Source organism: Engystomops pustulosus, chromosome 7, assembly GCF_040894005.1.
Source record: "Engystomops pustulosus chromosome 7, aEngPut4.maternal, whole genome shotgun sequence".
NCBI classification, from domain to species: Eukaryota; Metazoa; Chordata; class Amphibia; order Anura; family Leptodactylidae; genus Engystomops; species Engystomops pustulosus.
In genome coordinates this window covers 138,314,454-138,333,969 of record NC_092417.1, presented here as the reverse complement: position 1 = coordinate 138,333,969, position 19,516 = coordinate 138,314,454, and the positions used below count along the sequence as shown (strand labels likewise).

Sequence of the window (19,516 nt, the reverse complement as noted above, 5' to 3'; positions counted from 1 at the left end):
GACAGCTCAGCTGCCACATCGGCAGTGAAAAATGCTGCAGAAATGATACATGGAACATCCAGACAAGAGGCGTCCCAATATCCCCCGTTCAATTGTCACTGCACATATTTTTAATGAAATTCCTTCTTTACATCTTCCTGTTTTTTTAGTTAGATAAACAGTTTATTCCATGAGGCAATAAAAATGTAAGTTTATTCTTATGTATGGGATGTGCTGTCTGTGTTCTCCAATAAAAATAATGTGCAGCACATATCCATCATGAACTGATTAAGATAAAGAACCAATTACTTTGATGGAAGCCATTGGCCTAACAAAACAGACGAATTGGAGCCCGTCCCTGTGGTGTGGTCCGAACAGATCCATTATAGTCAAGAGAATAAAACCTAAAAGAGCCTTAGATTTATAGACCAAAAACAGAGAAATAGACTTGTAAAATAAGAAGTCGAGCTTTTACCAAGTACATTGTCTGCAAATGCCGGGTCATTATGGTCAGGTAAGCAGCAGACTCCCGCACATCTTTGGTACGCTTGATGAAGAATCCATCGACCACCTAAAAGGAAAATCATGCATAGACTAGTTGTTCTTGTCCTCTATAGTATGATTTATCTGGGAGCATAATACTGGTAAGTGTGCTTTATTTATGGTTATAAGGGGTTATATAATAAATTACATGCATTCTTTATCCATGGGAATAAGAACATCCACTGATTATGGTATATGGTCAAGGGTTTCCTAGTCTGAATAGGGGACATCTCACTTATACATCCTGACAGTTTATTCAATATTAAGGAACAATATTAAAATATAGAAGAGCACTGCTTATCCTTATGTACCAGCTACATTAATGGAATGACTTTGTGTAAAAGTGACCACCAGTGATATCCATGTCCTTAGTCTGTGCAGGATGTACGCTGGCTACAGTCCAGAGCTTGAGCATAGTGCAGAGGACGAGACTCCATGCAGTTGTGTTACAACTCCTTCGAAAAGTGGTCACAATTTACCAACAGCCACCATATCTACAAGCAGACTCAGGTTGTTGTATGAACCATTGTCAGCAAGCAATTCAAGGTGTCTTGTCCATAATGAAACAAATGAAGGAAACACAAAAAAAACTTAATTATACAGAAAAAAAAAATATTCAGGTTATATTCCATGCCAGATTTTGTATGTTACCTGTGTATTGACTATGGCTTGCTGCAAAGTACTTTCAGGAATACTGAGGTGCTGTGCGGCCCCATAATCTTCCACCAGATATATTGGGTGAAGTAGTCCACACCTCTTGAGCCGAAACTACAGAGAAGAAAACAAGAATACATTCAGATAAAAGGAAACCAGACTAATGAACCTACAACATTATTTACTGGCCCTGTGAAAATAATTTACTTATCATTTAATGACATGATGTCGGGAATATGCTGAATATTTCCTGGTTTTAGCTTCTTGTACATGGAGAGATTATCCTGCACATTACAGTGGTATAGAACTTTAATAGTTCACACTTTTCCTTGAATTATACAAGAGCAAATCATAATCCCACCAAATCGCTGGATTAAATAGAAACCCCAATATTGCTCACATTACAGCAGTCATGAAGGGAACCTGTCATCAGAAATTGACCTAAATAAACCACTAGCAATATGTTGTCAAGCAGTTGAGCAGCTTCGAGATGATGTTTCTTTCATGGCCTGGTGTGGTGGCATCATCCAGAAAATCAACTTCAAATTGATTTTCTGCATGATGCCACCACACTGGGTCATGAAAGAAATATGAACTAGAAGCTGTTCAACGGCTTGACAACATAGAAATTAGAAATTGCATGTCACACATTGTTCCGTTATTATTCTACTATTATTGTAATTTTATTCTATGGCTTTTGGTACTTATTGCCCCAAAAGGCACGCCATTGCTTCATTGCACTGTCATGCCATTGCTCTGTTTTCTGTTCTAACCTCATGATTAATAAAATCACTCGAATGGAAAGAATTAGCATCTGTTAGCAGATATTCTTCAGCCTTCATATATTGTACTATGTGGAAGCTGCTGGAAATATGACATTCATCTTCATATCTCTATCTTTGTAATGTTCATGTGAAAGGTTCTTTTTCTCAAGTTACAAGAAACTGAGAGGAGACGAGTCCAGTTATGGGTTCTTCAAAACAATAGTGGTTTGGCTATTTATTAGTCAAACTAAATGCAACTTGCCTTTTGTTCTCTAAATCGACCATCTATAATACTCCCACAAAGGTCGTCCATTCTCTTTCTCTCAATAATATAATCCAGCACCAGCTCCCGTGCCTGTGGCATTCGGAGTTGCCCTGCAGAAAAATATATATGTTTAATCCATATAGACAATTCAGGAGTCATAGTTAGGACCGGACACAATACTAGAGATGATGGGAGGCCGTTTCCTATTTACATGATAAGAAGAATATTCAGGTTGACAATAAGCTCACGTTAGGTCTTAATGGTAGCTGTCTTACTGTGCCTGGTAACCTGGGATCCAACTAAAAAAAGCCTATATTATAATGGCACGTGTATGTTTCAACACTGCGAGTCTTCACCTCACTATAGTATGCATCTGGCTGTAACTTGATTTATAGCAAAGCTGAACCCAAACTCAATGACTAGCAGAAAGCAGAATAATTTGGCTAGAATGTATCATTTTCCGCAGCTCTTCACCTACCTGCCACTGGTTGGACTTTTTCTTGTGCTATCCACAGAAAGTCTCCAATGTGTAACTTGCGGACATCAAAATTGACTCCATTTCTTTTCAGTTCTGAAACCAATTCCTGTTTTTTATGTGCTGCACCCCTGAAAAAAAAATACATTATAAATCTTAAAGAGGATTTCCATCTTCTATACAGTAATGACCCATCCATAGTTGAGAGAGGAGAATTTGTGATGTCTGTGCAAGAGTGTAGTTAGTGTCACTGAAGAAAGCTGTGAGAATGCAGATACCTTGTCTGCCTCTCTCTCAAGTGAGAAACAGGGGAGCATGAAGTGACTGTCCTCTCCAGAAATGAAACTTCCTATTAATACATCATCAATGACAACATCAGGGAAGCGTCTAGATTAGAGATGAGCGAACATGCTCGTCCGAGCTTGATGTTCGGTCGAGCATTAGCGTACTCGTAACTGCTCGTTGCTCGGACAAATACTTCGCCAGCTTGAGAAAATGGCATCTCCCGCCGTTTTGATTTTTAGCGGCCAGAAACAGAGCCAATCACAAGCCAGGAGACTCTGCACTCCACCCAGCATGACGTGGTACCCTTAGACTTCGATAGCAGTGGTTGGCTGGCCTGATCAGGTGACCCTGGAATAGACTAGCCCCTGCCTGCGCTGCTCGGATCATTCTCTGTCTGGATGTCCTTAGGGAGAGAGCCGCTGCTGCTGCAGGGATAGCGTTAGGGTGTTATATTAGCTTACTGTTAGGCAGGAGTGATTCTACAAGAACCCAACAGCCCTTGTTAGGGCTAGAATAGCATTATATATATATTTTGTTGATTTGCTTGTGGCTGGGCTTGCTGGCACTAGTAGTGCAGCTAGTACCATATTGTGAGGAATTTGCTGGGAGACTTGCGAACGTTGTGTTTAGCTCTTAGTGACACACATATCCATCTCAAACACCAAAGTGGGACAATTTATTAGGGGTTTGATTGAATTAGGCACAGTCAGCTTTTTCTTTTTTTTTTTACTTTTATTTTTTTTTATAACTTAAAGTCATCAGGCACAGCACAAAATCCTGTTGTGTGCTGTCAGTGTAGGCTAGAAACTAGCCATAGCAATAGAATAGCATCGTTTTGTTAAAAAAACAAAAACACAAAAAAAACTAAAAATTATTTACAGTTTACACTTTAATTTTGAAAATGTTGAAACCGAGGGCTAGGGGTAGAGGACGAGGACGTGGGCATCCAACTACTGCAGGGGTCAGAGGCAGTGGTCCTGGGCGGGGTGAGACACCACCTGCTGATGAGGGAGCAGGGGAACGCCGCAGAGGTACACTCCCTAGGTTCATGTCTCAAGTTACTGGGACTCGTGGTAGAGCACTGTTGAGGCCAGAACAGTGCGAAGAGGTGATGTCCTGGATTGCGGACAATGCTTCTAGCCATTTGTCCACCAGTCAGTCTTCCACGCAGTCCACCCATGTCCCCGAAATCAGCACTCCTCCACCTCAGCCTCCTTCCCCCCCAGTCTGACCTGACCACGGACACGTGGACGAGTGCTGCCGGGCAGGGCCACTATATGTCGCTGACGGCACATTGGTTTAACTTGGTGGAGGCTGGGATCGAGTCTGACCCTGGGGCTGGTCATATACTGCCGACGCCGAGGATTGCGGGGCCTACCTCGGTCCAGGTCTCAAAGGCCTACTATGGCTCCTCCCACCCCTCCTCCACCGAATTACCATCCGTGGGCATGGCGCCATCAGTCGGTAGCTTTAGGCACAGCAGCAGTGCCATCGCTAAGCGACAGCAGGCGTTGCTCAAACTGCTGAGCCTAGGCGATAAAAGACACACCGCCTAAGAGCTATTACAGGGCATCACGGCGCAGACTGATCTGTGGCTGGCACCGCTGAACCTGAAGCCAGGCATGGTTGTGTGTGACAACGGCCGTAACCTGGTGGCGGCTCTGCAACTCGGCAGACTGACACATGTGCCATGCCTGGCCCATGTGTTAAATCTCATAGTTCAGAGTTTCCTCAAGACATACCCCAATCTGTCTGATTTGCTCACGAAGGTGCGCCGCATCTGTGCGCATTTCAGGAAGTCCAGCACAGATGCTGCCACTCTCAGGGCAGCGCAGCGCCGCCTCCAACTGCCCGCTCACCGACTGTTGTGTGACGTGCCCACGAGGTGGAATTCAACATTAACCATGTTATCCTGACTTCATGCTGACCAGAGAGTTTTTCAACAGGCCAAGCAGCGGGATGGTGAGGCTGATGATGGCGGCATCGCCACTGACCATCTGTGTTGACTCCTCAAAGTGCATTTCTGCAAGAAAAGGTCTTTTGACCGAAGAGAAAAAGTGAAAAAGTATGTCTAAAATTTAACTTTTAATTATATTCATATACTAAAACCAGAACCAAGTCTGTGTTTGTCTCTTATTTGGAAAAAATGTGCTAGGCCGAAAATATTTAAAAAGTTTTTGTGGTGGTAGTGGGTTTGTAATTGTGTGTATCGTAACACCATTTAAGGAGGACACCCAGATCTATAGCAGTGGGGTGTGTGTCCGTGAAGTTTCTTTTGTCTCTATTTGAGATGGGAGTAATCTCTCCAATTGTAAAAGCTGCCGGGCTGGTATAGACTTCCCGTGGTGCCCCAGCAGTCTTCGATGCCCCCAGAGGAGATCCACCAATTGGTGGTATGTTGCCTGTCCTCTCTTTATCCGCAGTCACACATGCTTGCTGGGAAGAGGTATTGTAGGAGTCCACACACACACACACACACTGATATATAGCTTACTGTAGTCCTGCTTCTTGCATTGTCCCTAGTATCAGGGCTGAACTGATACCCCCTGAGGACGCCAGATTGTAGCGAAACATGTCGGGGGGGCTGATTGAGTGGCTTCTATTTTAAATTGTGATGAAAAGTAGTGGGCAGATCTAGAATTTATATATGTCGGACTGCAGCGACTTATCATTAGGTCAATATAATACTAGGGACAATGCAAGAAGCAGGACTACAGTAAGCTATATATCAGTGGGGATATAAGTGTGTGTGTGGACTCCTACAATACCCCTTCCCAGCGAGCATGTGTGACTGCGGATAAAGAGAGGACAGGCAACATACCACCAATTGGTGGATCTCCTCTGGGGGCATCGAAGACTGCTGGGGCACCACGGGAAGTCTATACCAGCCCGGCAGCTTTTACAATTGGAGAGATTACTCCCATCTCAAATAGAGACAAAAAAGAAACTTCATGGACACACACCCCACTGCTATAGATCTGGGTGTCCTCCTTACATGGTGTTACGATACACACAATTACAAACCCAGTACCACCACAAAAACTTTTTTCGGCCTAGCACATTTTTCCAAATAAGAGACAAACACAGACTTAGTTCTGGTTTTAGTATATGAATATAAATAAAAGTTACATTTTAGACATACTTTTTCACTTTTTCTCTTCAGTCAAAAGACCTTTTCTTGCAGAAATGCACTTTGAGGAGTCAACACAGATGGTCAGTGGCGATGCCGCCATCATCAGCCTCACCATCCCGCTGCTTGGCCTGTTGAAAAACTCTCTGGTCAGCATGAAGTCGGAAGCTTTGTGCTCGTCACAAGAGCTTTGTTGATAGCCAAAGCACCCTCAGGTCTGTTTCTCAGCGCATATCGGAGGAGGTGGAGGAGGATGAGGAGGAAGAGGAGGAAGAGGAGGAGAATGTTGGCGAGACAGAAGAGGGGAGCATTGCTCAGTCCTTCACTGTTCAGCGTGTATGGGCAGAAGAAGAGGAGTTGGAGGAGGAGGAAATGGACAGTCAGGCCAGTGAGGGGAGTGAATTCTTACGCGTTGGTACTCTGGCGCATATGGCAGATTTCATGCTAGGCTGCCTATCCCGTGACCCTCGCGTTCAAAGAATTTATTCCAGCACCGATTACTGGGTATTCACTCTCCTGGACCCAAGGTACAAGCAAAATCTTTCCACTCTCATCCCTGGAGAGGAAAGGAGTGTGAGAATGCATGAATACCAGCAGGCCCTGGTGCACAAGCTGAAACAGTATTTCCCTTCTGACAGCGCCGTTAAGCATACACGCCTGACGACTGACAGCGCTGACAGGCTGACGCTTATCAAGATGAATAAAGCCTGGATTTCTCAGGATTTCCATTCTCCACCAGGTGAAAGAAGCTCAACCTGAATAATGTATGCACTCCTCCTCCTCATTGTCCTCCTTCTCCTCCTCTTTGTACACTAAAGCAGAGGAAACTGGCTATTTTTTGCCAGGGCCAACTGGCTCTAGGTATAGTACTCTATGTATTTAATTTTTCTGGAGGGCCACCTACCCAGTCCTCTGGTTTGAAATTTTTTTTGGAATGCCACAAACAGGCACTATCCAAATTTAATTGTCCATAGCAGCCTCCACACGTCGTCTTTATAGCTGCCTCCACACGTTGTCTCCATTGCTACCTCCACACGTCATCTCCATAGCTGCCTCCCAAAGTCGTCCATATAGCTGCCTCCATACATCGTCCCCTTAGCAAACGAGCTGTGTCAGGCAGAATTTTGGGTTGTTTTCATGGCTTCCACATCAAACTTGTTAACTTTGTCGCCACCCTGCTGTGTTATCCACAAAATATACTGGCAAACTTTTATCATTTACCAATATTATTTCAGCGCTTCTTGCGCATCTGTTTACATTCCTCTCACCCGCCATAACCAAAACTTACAAGAACACTACTACACTTGATCTTATACAAAAGGTTCTTAGAAGTGCTGTTTGTAGCCCCCGCCTGCTTTGAAAATTATAATTTTTTCAAAGTAAACGCTTCTGGCCCCCAGGCCCATTTTGGGTGGGTAGGAGCCGAGAGACAGGGGCTTGGACAGGCGAAAGCTCGTCTGGCAGCGGACCGCCAGCTGCATCCCAAGAATAGGCAGCCTCAGAGAAATCCATGCATGCTGCCCCTGCTGTTTCCTGTCCATTTCGACTCCACGATCCTCCACAGCGTCCACCAATGTCTCCATGCGCAACTTTCAACTCTCTATACCCCAGACGCTGGAGCACGAGAGGATATGCAGCACCTTCATCCCCTTATCAAACGAGCTGTGTCAGGCAGAATTTTCAGGTGTTTCACCAGATACATAGTGGAACTCGGCCCATCTGTCGCCGCCATGCTGGAGACCTGAAGTTTCAATCATAGCAGCGCAATATGGATGCCCCATACTGTCGCTCTTAATCATGGAAGTCGTCTCCATGGCTGCCTCCACATGTCGTCCCCTTATCAAACGAGCTGTGTCAGGCTCATTTTTCGGGTGTTTCACCAGATACGTTATGGAACTTGGTCACTATGTCGCCACCATGCTGTGTTATCGACTAAATATACCATCAACCTTTTGTTCACATAGGAAATCATTTCAGCGCTTCTTGCTCACCTCCTTTGGTTCCTCTCTGCCACCCATTGGTTTAAAGCCATTTGGGGTATGTCGCCATGACACTCTCTAGCCTGCCGCTGCTGCCTCTGCATGCCGTCTTCTATAGTGTCAGGGTCAATTATTGGATGTTTTAGATGCTATCTAGCCTCATTCGATCACTCTGTCATGGCCATGCTGTTGCCCATAATTTTGGCATAATGGTACGATTAAGCAGCCTCAGAGGCATCCATGCATGCTGCCCCTGCTGTTTCCTGTCCATTTCCGTGGTGTTTCCATCCTTTTCTGAGGTTCCCAGGTGTTTGGCCAAGCTTCCCTGTGCAGAGCCTTGGTCCCCTTGAAAAATGCTCGAGTCTCCCATTGACTTCAATGGGGTTCGTTATTCGAGCATTGGGAAAAGTTCGTCTCGAATAATGAGCACCCGAGCATTTTAGTGCTCGCTCATCTCTAGTCTAGATGCATGTTTAAGCTGTATTGACCTCCATTTGCACAACTGAACATACAACCCCAGTCATTGCCTTATGTGTCCTTCAGGGCAATCATGAAAGATAGGAGGTGCTATGTTCAGTTAGATACAATAGAGATAAGTCATATAAATGTACTATTAAAATACAAAGTTAGCAAATACACATCAAGCAAATGTTCTAATAGTCTTACCCCGTAGTCTCAATGAAGTCAACACAAAGAATGACATTGAACTGGCCTGGGCGTAGTGTAAAATCTGGAACATGGTTATATGAGCTGAGCACAGGATCTTCTCTTGACTGTCTACTGGAGATAGCGGAGAAGGGCAGACTAACAGTTGTACGTGATGGGGCTCTGCAACCAAGCAGGAGACAAACAACAAAAATCAGCCAACAAATAAGCAAATGCATACTTTGTACAACTACCCCCTCATTTATCTGCATCATGTCAACAGAGATAATGCAAAATGTATGTGGAAAAACAATCAAACTATGAATCTTTAACTCATACTTTTGTGCCATTCAAATGTAATAAACTTAGCCTCAGTTCACACTTGCATTACACTCACAGTTTAAGGAGTTGTTTAATATGTCCCTGCAGCCTAGAGAACATATGGAACAGCAAGTGGTTATACGCAACCCTGGAGAATATGTATACATTTCTGTAGGAGAATTAAACACTTTATACAGTTTGTATATAGAATATATTTCAATAATAATTTGGAGACTAAAAAGAAATTATTCACTCTCCCATTAGAAAGGTATATAATGTCACTTGTAATACAGGTCTTATTACCAGTGAGTGATTCTGGTCCTCCCCTGTGTCATGGGACCATAAACCAACCTCCCTGACACGTTCCAGTGTCTTATGTGCACAGGTAGTCAGTTTCTGTATTCATTCCTGTGAGACCCGGAATTCAGTCCACACAAAAGACACTGGGATTGATCTACTAAGAGTGGCTACAAGTTACACTGCATAAGTATTATAACACTGTCTAGTGCTAAATGAATGAGAAATCTGTCAATGTTTAAGTGTTTTAAGTCTTATGTTACATCGCATAGGATTAGTTTGTGTATTTGCACACAATTTTGTTAAGTTGTAAAAGAATCAACAGTCGATATCATATACCCATAAAATACAAACTTTTCTTGATTTTTAATATATCATAGACAAATTAATTGTTATGAAGTTACAGCCTATAGACAACATTGGTAGTGGAATGATTGAACTCTCAATGTCTCTTTTGAACTTGCTTTGATCATTTGTCTAAAGAAAAGGAAAACAGAGTGAAAGTATCTCTAGTAACAAATTAGTTAAATCATGTATTTACAGAATTACATTTGCACATTTGCTTTATAATGGGGATCAAGGGTAGCTTCACCCTTTAGGCTTGGAGATAGTTTCACTTACAATACATTTAGGGTATTTTCTCGGTGCGGTTCATCCAGATCCTCTTGATCTTCCTCAGATGCGGTGGTACAACCATGGCTAGCACTACCATTGTTATCTTCAAGCACTTCTTCAGCAGCTTCCAATCTCTGTGCTAGGAGAAGTCCCTTGTCAGTGAGTGAGTATCTGCACAGAAGACAGAGGATCATATCAACAGCTATACTGTTAAATGACATGTGTTAAGGCAGTAAATATGTGAATGTAAGGGTGCATTTACACGGCCGTCTGGAGGGATAGTCCCCATAGACGGCAATGGCGACCTGGCAGCGGTACAGGTGTGGCACCATTTTGTGCCGTACACCGGGAAAAGATAGAGCATGCGCCGCTGTTTCCTATGGAGGGGGTCATCCTTGTGTGAATGCACCCTAACCCCGGCAGAGTCTTCCTAAAACAATTAATCCCAGCTTCTCTTCTTCAGCACATGGTAGATGAATGAGACTAGTGAACATTGGTTACAATGGGAAAAGAATATCCAATTTCTTTGCCAGACTACAAAGAGTATCTAGGTTTACATTATATCATCGAGCACCCTGGAGCATGACATGAGAGTGACCTGAACAGTATAGATCAAAGACCCCCCCCCCCCCCTCCCCTGTGCGGGTAGGACCATAGAATGAGAGCCACCCGAGTAGTGCAGAGCACAAGGCTTCATGTAACAGCAACACAGGTAGCAGAGATTGACGTCAGAGTAAATAAAAGACGCCTTACATACACACTAGATGGTAGATAGATCAGGCAATGTCTGTGCTTGTTAACAGCATTTGGTGGAAATTCTTGGTAAGTGTTTTCTTAAGGGCATGTGGCAAATAACAAGTCACAATCCTTTCTAGCTACAAGACATTTGCAATGCATTTATAGGGTTGTGACATTCAATAGCAGTATACTGAAAGGCTGACTGTGTTACCTGGCTGGGCTGTGAGTTTTCAGAACCAATTCCTTCTGAATCAATGTGCTAACAGAAGACCAGGCTGTGTATTTATTACTGGGGTCAGTCTGTAGGGGAGGACAATTAAGATGTTACGCGTCTTTTACACATGATGACATACTTTGCATCATACTTCTCAATACATGAAAATAAATTCTATTCTCTAGACGCTCCAATTGAAGACATAGAGATGTAACCCTGCAGCAATAAATGTACACAAAAACTAAAGCAGTATACACCAAAACTGCAAGAAGGCTTGTGTAGACAGAAAGGCACCCCCAGCCTGAGCCGTGCCCTGTCATTTATAAGACAGACGGGTAAGGCACAGGGAATGGTCTCACTTCCAGATATGGGCTGAAACAATGTATTCACTGTGTGTGGCCTGTGCACAAAGTCTGACTGCAGAGATGGCCAAAAGCAGGCACTGAAAGTTGTAACTATTTATTTGAGCACTGTGCTAAAAAATTACATACATTTATTAAAAAAATTTCTTTTGTTTTACAAATTAAGTAAAAACATACTGATATTCTAGATTTATAAAAGTTGCAGTGATATTTGGATTTTATACCCCCTTCCAAAGTCTGAGTTAGTGACGTGTTGAGAGGAACTGGCAGTCTGGCTCAGTGGACAGGGGGCCCATTGTGTTTCTGTAGAGGGTCTGTACTTCAGGGCTGCTCTTGTATCAGAAGACAAGCTGGTCATTGAAAAAACAATGACATAAACCCCACTATATATGCAGAAAATATTATTCAATATGTATTCATTATATGCACATAGTAAATATCCCTACTACGCACACAAGTCTCTATGGTTACAGACGGAATCCAAAAGAACTTCATGAAGGTTGGCGATGTTCCCCCTGACATACCCACTGACATAAATACAAATTTTTGGCTGCTAGGAATCACTCCTCTTTAGGCCTTACCAAAGTGAATGACTTGTCGCACAAAGTCTGGGCCTCTCTCTGCAACTCAGTCTTGGTCATGTAGCCTTTAGAATTCGGATTCTTTAAAATAAAACCAGAAGATTGGAATGTATCACTATACCTTTTTATCAGGTAGCTTCATGGTATAAGGGTAAAGAACAGTATGTGTCTAATCGTATGTAGTACATATAGATTGTCCACCATAGTCTACATTGTTTTTATTAAAAAGGGGCCATCTCCTTAAAAGGGGCCATCTCTTTGACTTCTCAACATAGGAAGAGCAGCAGTGTAGGTGCAAAAAAGACTGATAATAAGACTCAGTTCATACTAGCACTTATCCTTTCCATTGAATAGAAACAGTAAGTCTCAGTTACAACAACTGCACCAATTTTTCTACTATAATTAACAAAAAGACACCTAGGAGTCCTTGCTATCATCAGGTTTTTAGTAGAGGGAGGCATCACTCCATGCAAAGAGGAATCCACCAGGGAACAAGAACACACCTATGCCACAGTTTGCGAACTATCATTGGTGAAAGTTTGCATTCTGTGTATATATATATTTCTACGCCAGGTAGGACAAACCTCCTCTCCTTAGCGGTTGTATTGTGTTTTCAAATGCAATGTAAATGCCACTTGTTAACGCAGCCTTAGGGTGGTGGCACACGTGCCGCTGTGTCTGCGTTTGCAAACGCAAACAAACCCGCACCCAATGGGGCGGCCCGATCGCATCAGCTTTCTATGGAAACGCCTGCGATCGGGAACGAGCCGCAGGAGTTTTGCATTAAATTAACGAAAAACACCGGCGGCTCGTTCCCGATCACAGGCGTTTCCATAGAACGCAAACGCAGACAAAGCAGCACGTGTGGCATCACCCTAAGAAAATTGTAGAGACTAATAAACACTCATTACCTTGCTCTCCTTGTAAAGAGTGAGCAGCACAGCATAGCCTCCTGATCTCTTCTGTGGAACATATTCCCGCTGCTTTTTTCCCTCTGTCTTTTTCTTTTTCTATCACAAACAGCAAGTTAAACCATTTTATTTCTTGTAAGTGATGTTGCATTTCAGTAAATACAATTCCATCATCCGCTTGAATGATGAACCTTTAATCCAAGAAGTATAGGATGCCGAACACAGAAGTAATTCCGTTAATGTTTATACATCAATTGGTCACAGATAAAACAAAATCCAAATCTGACAATCAGACAAAAAATTACCATGAGTGAGCACAAACCTTATAAATGGGCCAGTTGCCCTCTGGTTAGTTTTGGCTGACTCTCTGTAAGCAGTTACGTTTATGTCTGGATCAATAAAAGGGGAGGGGTACAATTTTGGCAAGAGATACATATTTTTCCTTCATTTTTCTGCTAGACCAGATAATATTTATACAGACAATCAGAGCTCCAGTGTGGCAGGACATATTAGCATACAAAACAAGTCAAGCTTATTATAGCACATGAAATAATAAGAGGCAGTGTTTTTAAGAAGAAAAGTGAGCGTTTTGTGGAACAAACAATTGTTAAATCTTCTGACACAATTCTGTTCCTCAAGCACACTGCCACCCATCCTCTTAGCGGTACAATCTAATTTGGTCCCTCTGGTGTTTGTTGATATGGCTATTAAGGTGACGGCACATGGCTGCAACAGACACTCACTGGTCCCGGGTGGCATCATGTCACTGGAAGTTACTGAATGCAGCAGGTGTATGAAGTCAATGTGATGGCACCGAGCAGAGACTGAGGCTGCATCCACATGTTACGTAGGCATGGTATTTATAAACGCAATGCAAATGTACGTGGGCGAGGCTTGGCCCAAACGCATATGCATTTCCTTTAAAACACAAGTGATTGGCGAAGCCCCTCCTCATTCGCTTGGCATGCGTTTTGAAACACAATCCAGACAGATCGTGTGAATGCAATGGTGGGGGGAATAAGAAGTTAAAGGGAACCTGTCAGCAGAAATTGACCTAATAAACCAATAGGTTCTCAAGCAGCTGAACACCTTCGAGAATATGTCTCTTTCATGACCCAGTGTGGTTGTCTGATCCAGATAATCAACTTTGAAGTGATATACGATTGGTTGTATAAAGTCAAGGAGGCGGAGAGTGCAACTCTCAAGTCAAGCTCTCCCGACCTCGGAATGCCTCTTTCACTATATTAGTGGTCCAGCATCCAGAGACATCACTAAGCAGATATTCTGAAGTCAATTATATCAATTATGATATCAATTACAGCTCAGGGGGCATTCTGAGATCAAAGATCTTGATTTCAGGACTAAACTCTCCGCCTCCATAACTTTATACAACCATTTTACATCTCCGTTCAAAAATGATTTTCTATATGGTTCCCATCACACTGGACCACGAAAGAAGCATGATCTCAAAGGTGTTAAATATCCTTGCAACAAACTGGTATTGGTTTTGAGCACTTAAAATTAGAACTAAAATCTTTCCAATATTTCACTAATACGGTATCTTGATTTTCATATTGCACAATTCTGGGAGAAGAACTTACTGTAGGGGATGGTCCGTCCTGTGGAGGTTTTGTCAGATCTATTTTCAGGGTAGATGAAGTGGGAGGTGGAGAGGCAGCTCTAGGCTGGTTTCTACTTTTGCCTCGGCTGCCAGGGAGAGAGTGAATTGGAGCGTTGGGTCCTAGAAACAGAAGAAAATAGATCTGTAAATAGTGGATATGAGCCTTTGTCTAGTCAGCTTTCTGGAATTTTCTGATATTTACTGGAAATTATGTAATTGCTCAGATTCACCACAAGATGGCAGCACTGCTCCTGATATCCGTTCCTACTGTTAGAAAAAGAGGCCATTTTATGGATGTTTTGACCCAGGCAAATAGATGAGGAATCAAAGACCAAGAATGAACATGTTTAGCAATGCTCCCACGGCAGAAGGCTTTCACAACCCAGCTCACAAATCACAACAGCCTTTCCTGTACGGCCACTTTTAACTAGTACAACTAGTAACTAGTAAGGTTCTACTTCCCACATTTAGTAATAGAGTATCTGGGCTGGGAATGGTCACTCGAGAAGCGGATCTTACAAAGTATGTATAACTATTACCCACCATGCTCTGCATAATGCTTTGCCAACCGCTGATCCAACATTTTACAAATTCCGTCTCCAAAATTTTGAAGGATCTTTGCTTCTTTCCCGTTCTGAAGCGGCAGAGGATACTTCTTCAATGAGCTAATGGCCTAGAAAGAAAGATGGAGCTTATAAGACAGTTACTTAACCACACAGACATTTCAGTTTCAGCTACGTGCACACAATGCAATGCAATGTACAATAAGATAATTGTAGCAATGTATCACAGCTACAAAACAAGGAAACGTTTGTGCACCCCGAGATGCTTGTGTGATGAGTTGGTAATTTTTTCCTCACAATGTTACCAACAGGTTTACTAATTTTGTAGGCCTCAATTTTTTTCCAATACAAAAAAAAAAATCTACAATACAGTCACAAGGTGCGACCCCGCAGCATATCTGTCCGTGGGGACTTCCTCTTATACTCGGGTGGTCACACACAACAGACATTTACATGTAACAAGTCATCTTCCCTTTGTATTAAAAAACTGAAGGAGAGAATTTCTGAGCTCCTGGTCACATGAAAAGTCCTACAGTCACAAAAAAAAAAAAAATTTATAATAAAAATAGATTTCTGCTTTTTGTCCTTTATTGTGACCTGGAAGAAAGGGTTTGTCAGGGTGGAAGCTCCATACAATGCTCAGAGCACTTCTCCATCTGTCCCACCAAGATCCTTATTGCTGTAACCTATGCTCAGTTACAAAGTCCTAATCTTCCTAAGGGTGATGCCACACATGGCGTTTTTTGGTGCGTTTTTAGTCGGTTTTTCCCAATTATCTTAATAGATAAACAGGTTCTAAGCAGCCAAACGCATGGTAAACTGCCAAAAACGGACCGAAAACGGATGTTTAAAAGCGGACCAAAAAAGCCATGTGTAACATCACCCTAATTCTGGAAGATGTGAAGCACAAAAGAAATAACAGCTGGGACAAGACAAGTTCACAAATTTGTCTCTTGATTTTAAAAAAATTTGGGTGATTTTGCATGATGTTTGCAAAACGCATCACATTCGCATTCAACTACTGAGATAGGATTGTTTTTGCATTGCGCAAATGCCATGTGTGAACACGGCCTGAGGCTTTGTTTAAACATTGTATTTAAATTATGTAAAATAGTGTTTACACAGGCACATAAATAATACATAGTGTTAACAAAATGTGAACATAGGGGATGGAATAAATCGGATACGTTATATAACAATGAATCATCACACATTTATGTTTATAATGTTTATGTTTATAAGTGTACACCTTTTCATCTGAGCACTGCTCCTAGTTTTTGAAAAGTAAACATTTGGACAAATATCCCAAACCTGTTAAGCTCTGGGCAGCTGCGGTGCTGTTTTTTGTTTCAGTTAACATTTCTGTAACCTTAAGATGTGATTGCAGGTTGTGCCTCTGTATTGCTGTGAAGAAATGAGGACGTGTGCTAGCCATATTTTCTACATATAGTCTCCATATGCTTCTACAGGCTCATTCCACGTGGGAACGCACCCTGAATGGTCATCAGTGTGAGCTCTGAGATGGGGTACAAACAAGGGTCCACAGGACTCTTGTTTGGGTCCCACATTCCTGCAAACGCTGTGTACAGCTAGGTAGAATTTATGACACAAGTACAGTGTTCCTCTTGTTATACATATCATGGGGTACAAGTGTCTTACCTTTTGGTACACAAATTGTGTTTTCAGACCTTTCTCAGCAGCAGAATCTTTCCACTCTGTCAACCATTTCAGAAATAAAGGGTTGGGGCAGGGAGGCAAGGGGCGTTTACGTCCAAATGTGACTGGGCCCGGCATCTTCTGTCTGCTCGTTTCAGCTGGACATGAGGACTATCGTATTTTCTGTGAAAGATTTGACATTTGACATTACAAAAAAAAACCCTATAATTACAATAATAAAACTAACAATGAGCTATAATGTGCGGACACAAATTCGGTTTTTCAGATGCAGTGTTTGCAGCCAAAAGCAGAAGGGTGAAGACATATAATTGAAAGGTACTACTCCTACTATTATTACTCCATGGTCTGGACATCAAAAACTACATCTGAAAAACTGTCCGCACTCATAGAAAAGGGGTAGTGGATATGGGGTGGACCAGCCTCCTTTCCTAGGTGTGCTTAGTTTTTGAGTAATGGGCTGTAAACTAGCACTTTAATATACCAGTAATCAAAAAGAAAATGGAATATGATCGCAAGTACATGGCCTTATACAAGGCAGCAGCAGTGTCCCCTCCACCCAGTGGATGGGCACCCCAGCACCTCCACATTCCTGACACGGAAATGTGGCTGTGTTAACATAACATATTTTTACATTTTTTCACCAGTGTTAAAGTAACCGATGTATGACAAGACTTGGCAGCTCCACAGGTGAAATGCATCTCTAGGTTTATGGGAAAGAATGACACATCCTCTGGTATTTGTAGAATCCAAACACTGCAAACATCCATTTATACAGAAATTGTCATAAACCATCATGCAATGCAAATCTGGGGAGCTGGGAGAAATCGGAGAGATAGAATGTGCAACATCCCTTGCTAGATGTTTTCGTAATGAAACACAAGACAAGATAAACATCACAAATGTAAACAAATGACTACTTTTTCAGGAGGGATAGGGTCCGTTCACACCTTCAGTTTTTCAGATGCATGTGTGTTCGGGCCGAGGACCTCCCCCTGTGCGCTAGCGTCGCGTTATGACGGACGCCTAGCGGTACGTGTAACCGCGGCCTGAGAGAATCTGTTCCTCTTTTTTTCATTCCACTCCTAGTTTGGACATGAAAAACTGTATCAGAAAAATGGAAAGTGTGAAAGCACCCATACAGAGAGAGATCAGAAGAGTGTGAAAGTGAGGGTGCGGTCACACATTGCGTTTAACGCATGCGTTCAAAAACGCATTGCAACAGCTGAAGAGAGATTTGCCTAATTAAACAGCTGTTAACGCTTGCATTTACAAAACGCTACCATTAATGCATTGTTTACACAAGTGTTAACGGCTGTTTAATTAGGCAAAATACATAATCTATAGAGCGTCTCAAGTGCCAGTAAGGCCGCGGTCACACGTACCACTAGGCGTCCGTTCCTAACGCGACGCTAGCGCACAGGGGGCGGTCCTCGGCCCAAAAGCACGTGCGTTTCCAGAGAAACTAATGAGATGGGCTTATCAATCGCATGCGTTTTCCTGGAAACGCATGTGCGTTTGGGCCGAGGACCTCTCCCTGTGTGACCGCGGCCTAAAGTGACAAGGTGTCAAACATCTGTTAAAAGGGTGTAGTGATGCTGCAGAGCTAGATCCAGAGCAGGTATATAATGTATATAGTCAGTGGGCTATCCAGAAGTAGTAAAACAAGTAATATCCCTTATAATATAGCACATGGTGTTCTGTGATGTTGTATCTTCCAAGCTAACAAAATGCTTACGAGAGATACTTGTAGCCTGCGGCTCCGGCCTTCCCAGCCCACAAAGCAAACAGCCTTCAGATATAAAAATAGTCATGTGGTATGCGGAGATTACACTATTCTACATAATCAGACAAGTTATTATGTAAGAATAAAATTACACATACTAATGACAGTAAATACATTTCTATTGTGTTTGTTCATACAACTAACGAGATGTAAACCTCAAACTAACCCTTTGTGCTCACAGGTATTGAAAAAAGGTGACACCTTAAAGTCTAAGCTCAGTGTCACAGATTTCACAGCCGCGTCTGTAGGAACATGCGGATACTTGTATCTCTGCAGTAGGAAAGCTCCAACATTTACCATCACAGACCTGGAACAAAGCCCTCAGGGGAGTCTGTCACCAAGAGAACCATCCTACACCACTACCCTGCAGTCACACAGCATACACTCTATACACTACTAAAGCACATAGGACTCTGCCATGTTATTCCCTGGAGCTCAGGAGTCCACAGGAGCACGGGCCATGTGTGGTTCTTTGTGGGAAGATTTACCCACAAAGAAAAAGTTTGGGGCCCCAGCGATCAAATAGACCCTAAGGTAATGGGATGAAAGCAGTTGTAATTATTAGGGTGATGCCACACATGGCGTTTTGAACCTGTTTTTGGTCCGTTTTTTGAAAACGCATCCGTTTTTGACAGGTCTTTTCGAATTTGCGCAATAAAAAACAGACAAAAATGGATGCGTTTTTAACGGACTGCTTACAAAAACGGTCTCAAAACGCCATGTGTGGCATCAACCCCAGGCTGCACATGTCAAGCATGTATAGAAGGAAAGCTCCTGGCAGATACATTGGGGGAGATTTATCAGAAGTATCTGAGGTAAAACTGTTCTAGTTGCCCATGGCAACCAATCAGAGCTCAGCTTACATTTTCCCACAGATGTTTATAAAATTACAGCTGAACTCTGATTGGTTTCCATGGGCAACTAGAACAGTTTTACCTCAGATACTTCTGATAAATCTCCCCCAATGTGTCCATAGACTTATACTGGCAGGCAGACACATCCATTTTGCCTCCATCTGCACAGTATGTCATGGGCACCATGAAACACTGGATGAATAATGCACCGCAAAATGCACTATATAATCTGGTCTATCTGCAATATACACTCAGCGGAC

The 19,516-nt window shown here is 42.7% G+C and overlaps 1 protein-coding gene across 6 annotated transcripts in view; it reads right to left on the bottom strand.

Annotated features, from left to right (window-relative positions):
* Positions 1–19,516, bottom strand: part of MUS81 (MUS81 structure-specific endonuclease subunit) — a 79,640-nt gene that overhangs the window by 5,590 nt on the left and 54,534 nt on the right. For 5 of the 6 annotated variants that reach the window (XM_072117946.1, XM_072117949.1, XM_072117948.1 and 2 more), the window contains 12 exons: positions 16,602–16,781; positions 14,923–15,052; positions 14,360–14,499; positions 12,759–12,857; positions 11,848–11,928; positions 10,902–10,990; positions 9,959–10,123; positions 8,741–8,902; positions 2,684–2,811; positions 2,203–2,315; positions 1,174–1,290; positions 455–550 (listed from right to left, as the gene is read on the bottom strand). In XM_072117946.1, the coding sequence (XP_071974047.1) occupies positions 455–550; positions 1,174–1,290; positions 2,203–2,315; positions 2,684–2,811; positions 8,741–8,902; positions 9,959–10,123; positions 10,902–10,990; positions 11,848–11,928; positions 12,759–12,857; positions 14,360–14,499; positions 14,923–15,052; positions 16,602–16,736 (1,455 nt within the window). In that variant the 5' untranslated portion in view covers positions 16,737–16,781. Of the gene's footprint in view, positions 1–454; positions 551–1,173; positions 1,291–2,202; positions 2,316–2,683; positions 2,812–8,740; positions 8,903–9,958; positions 10,124–10,901; positions 10,991–11,847; positions 11,929–12,758; positions 12,858–14,359; positions 14,500–14,922; positions 15,053–16,601; positions 16,782–17,566; positions 17,935–19,516 lie in introns of those variants that run through there. The other variant, XM_072117950.1, reaches the window with a different exon arrangement.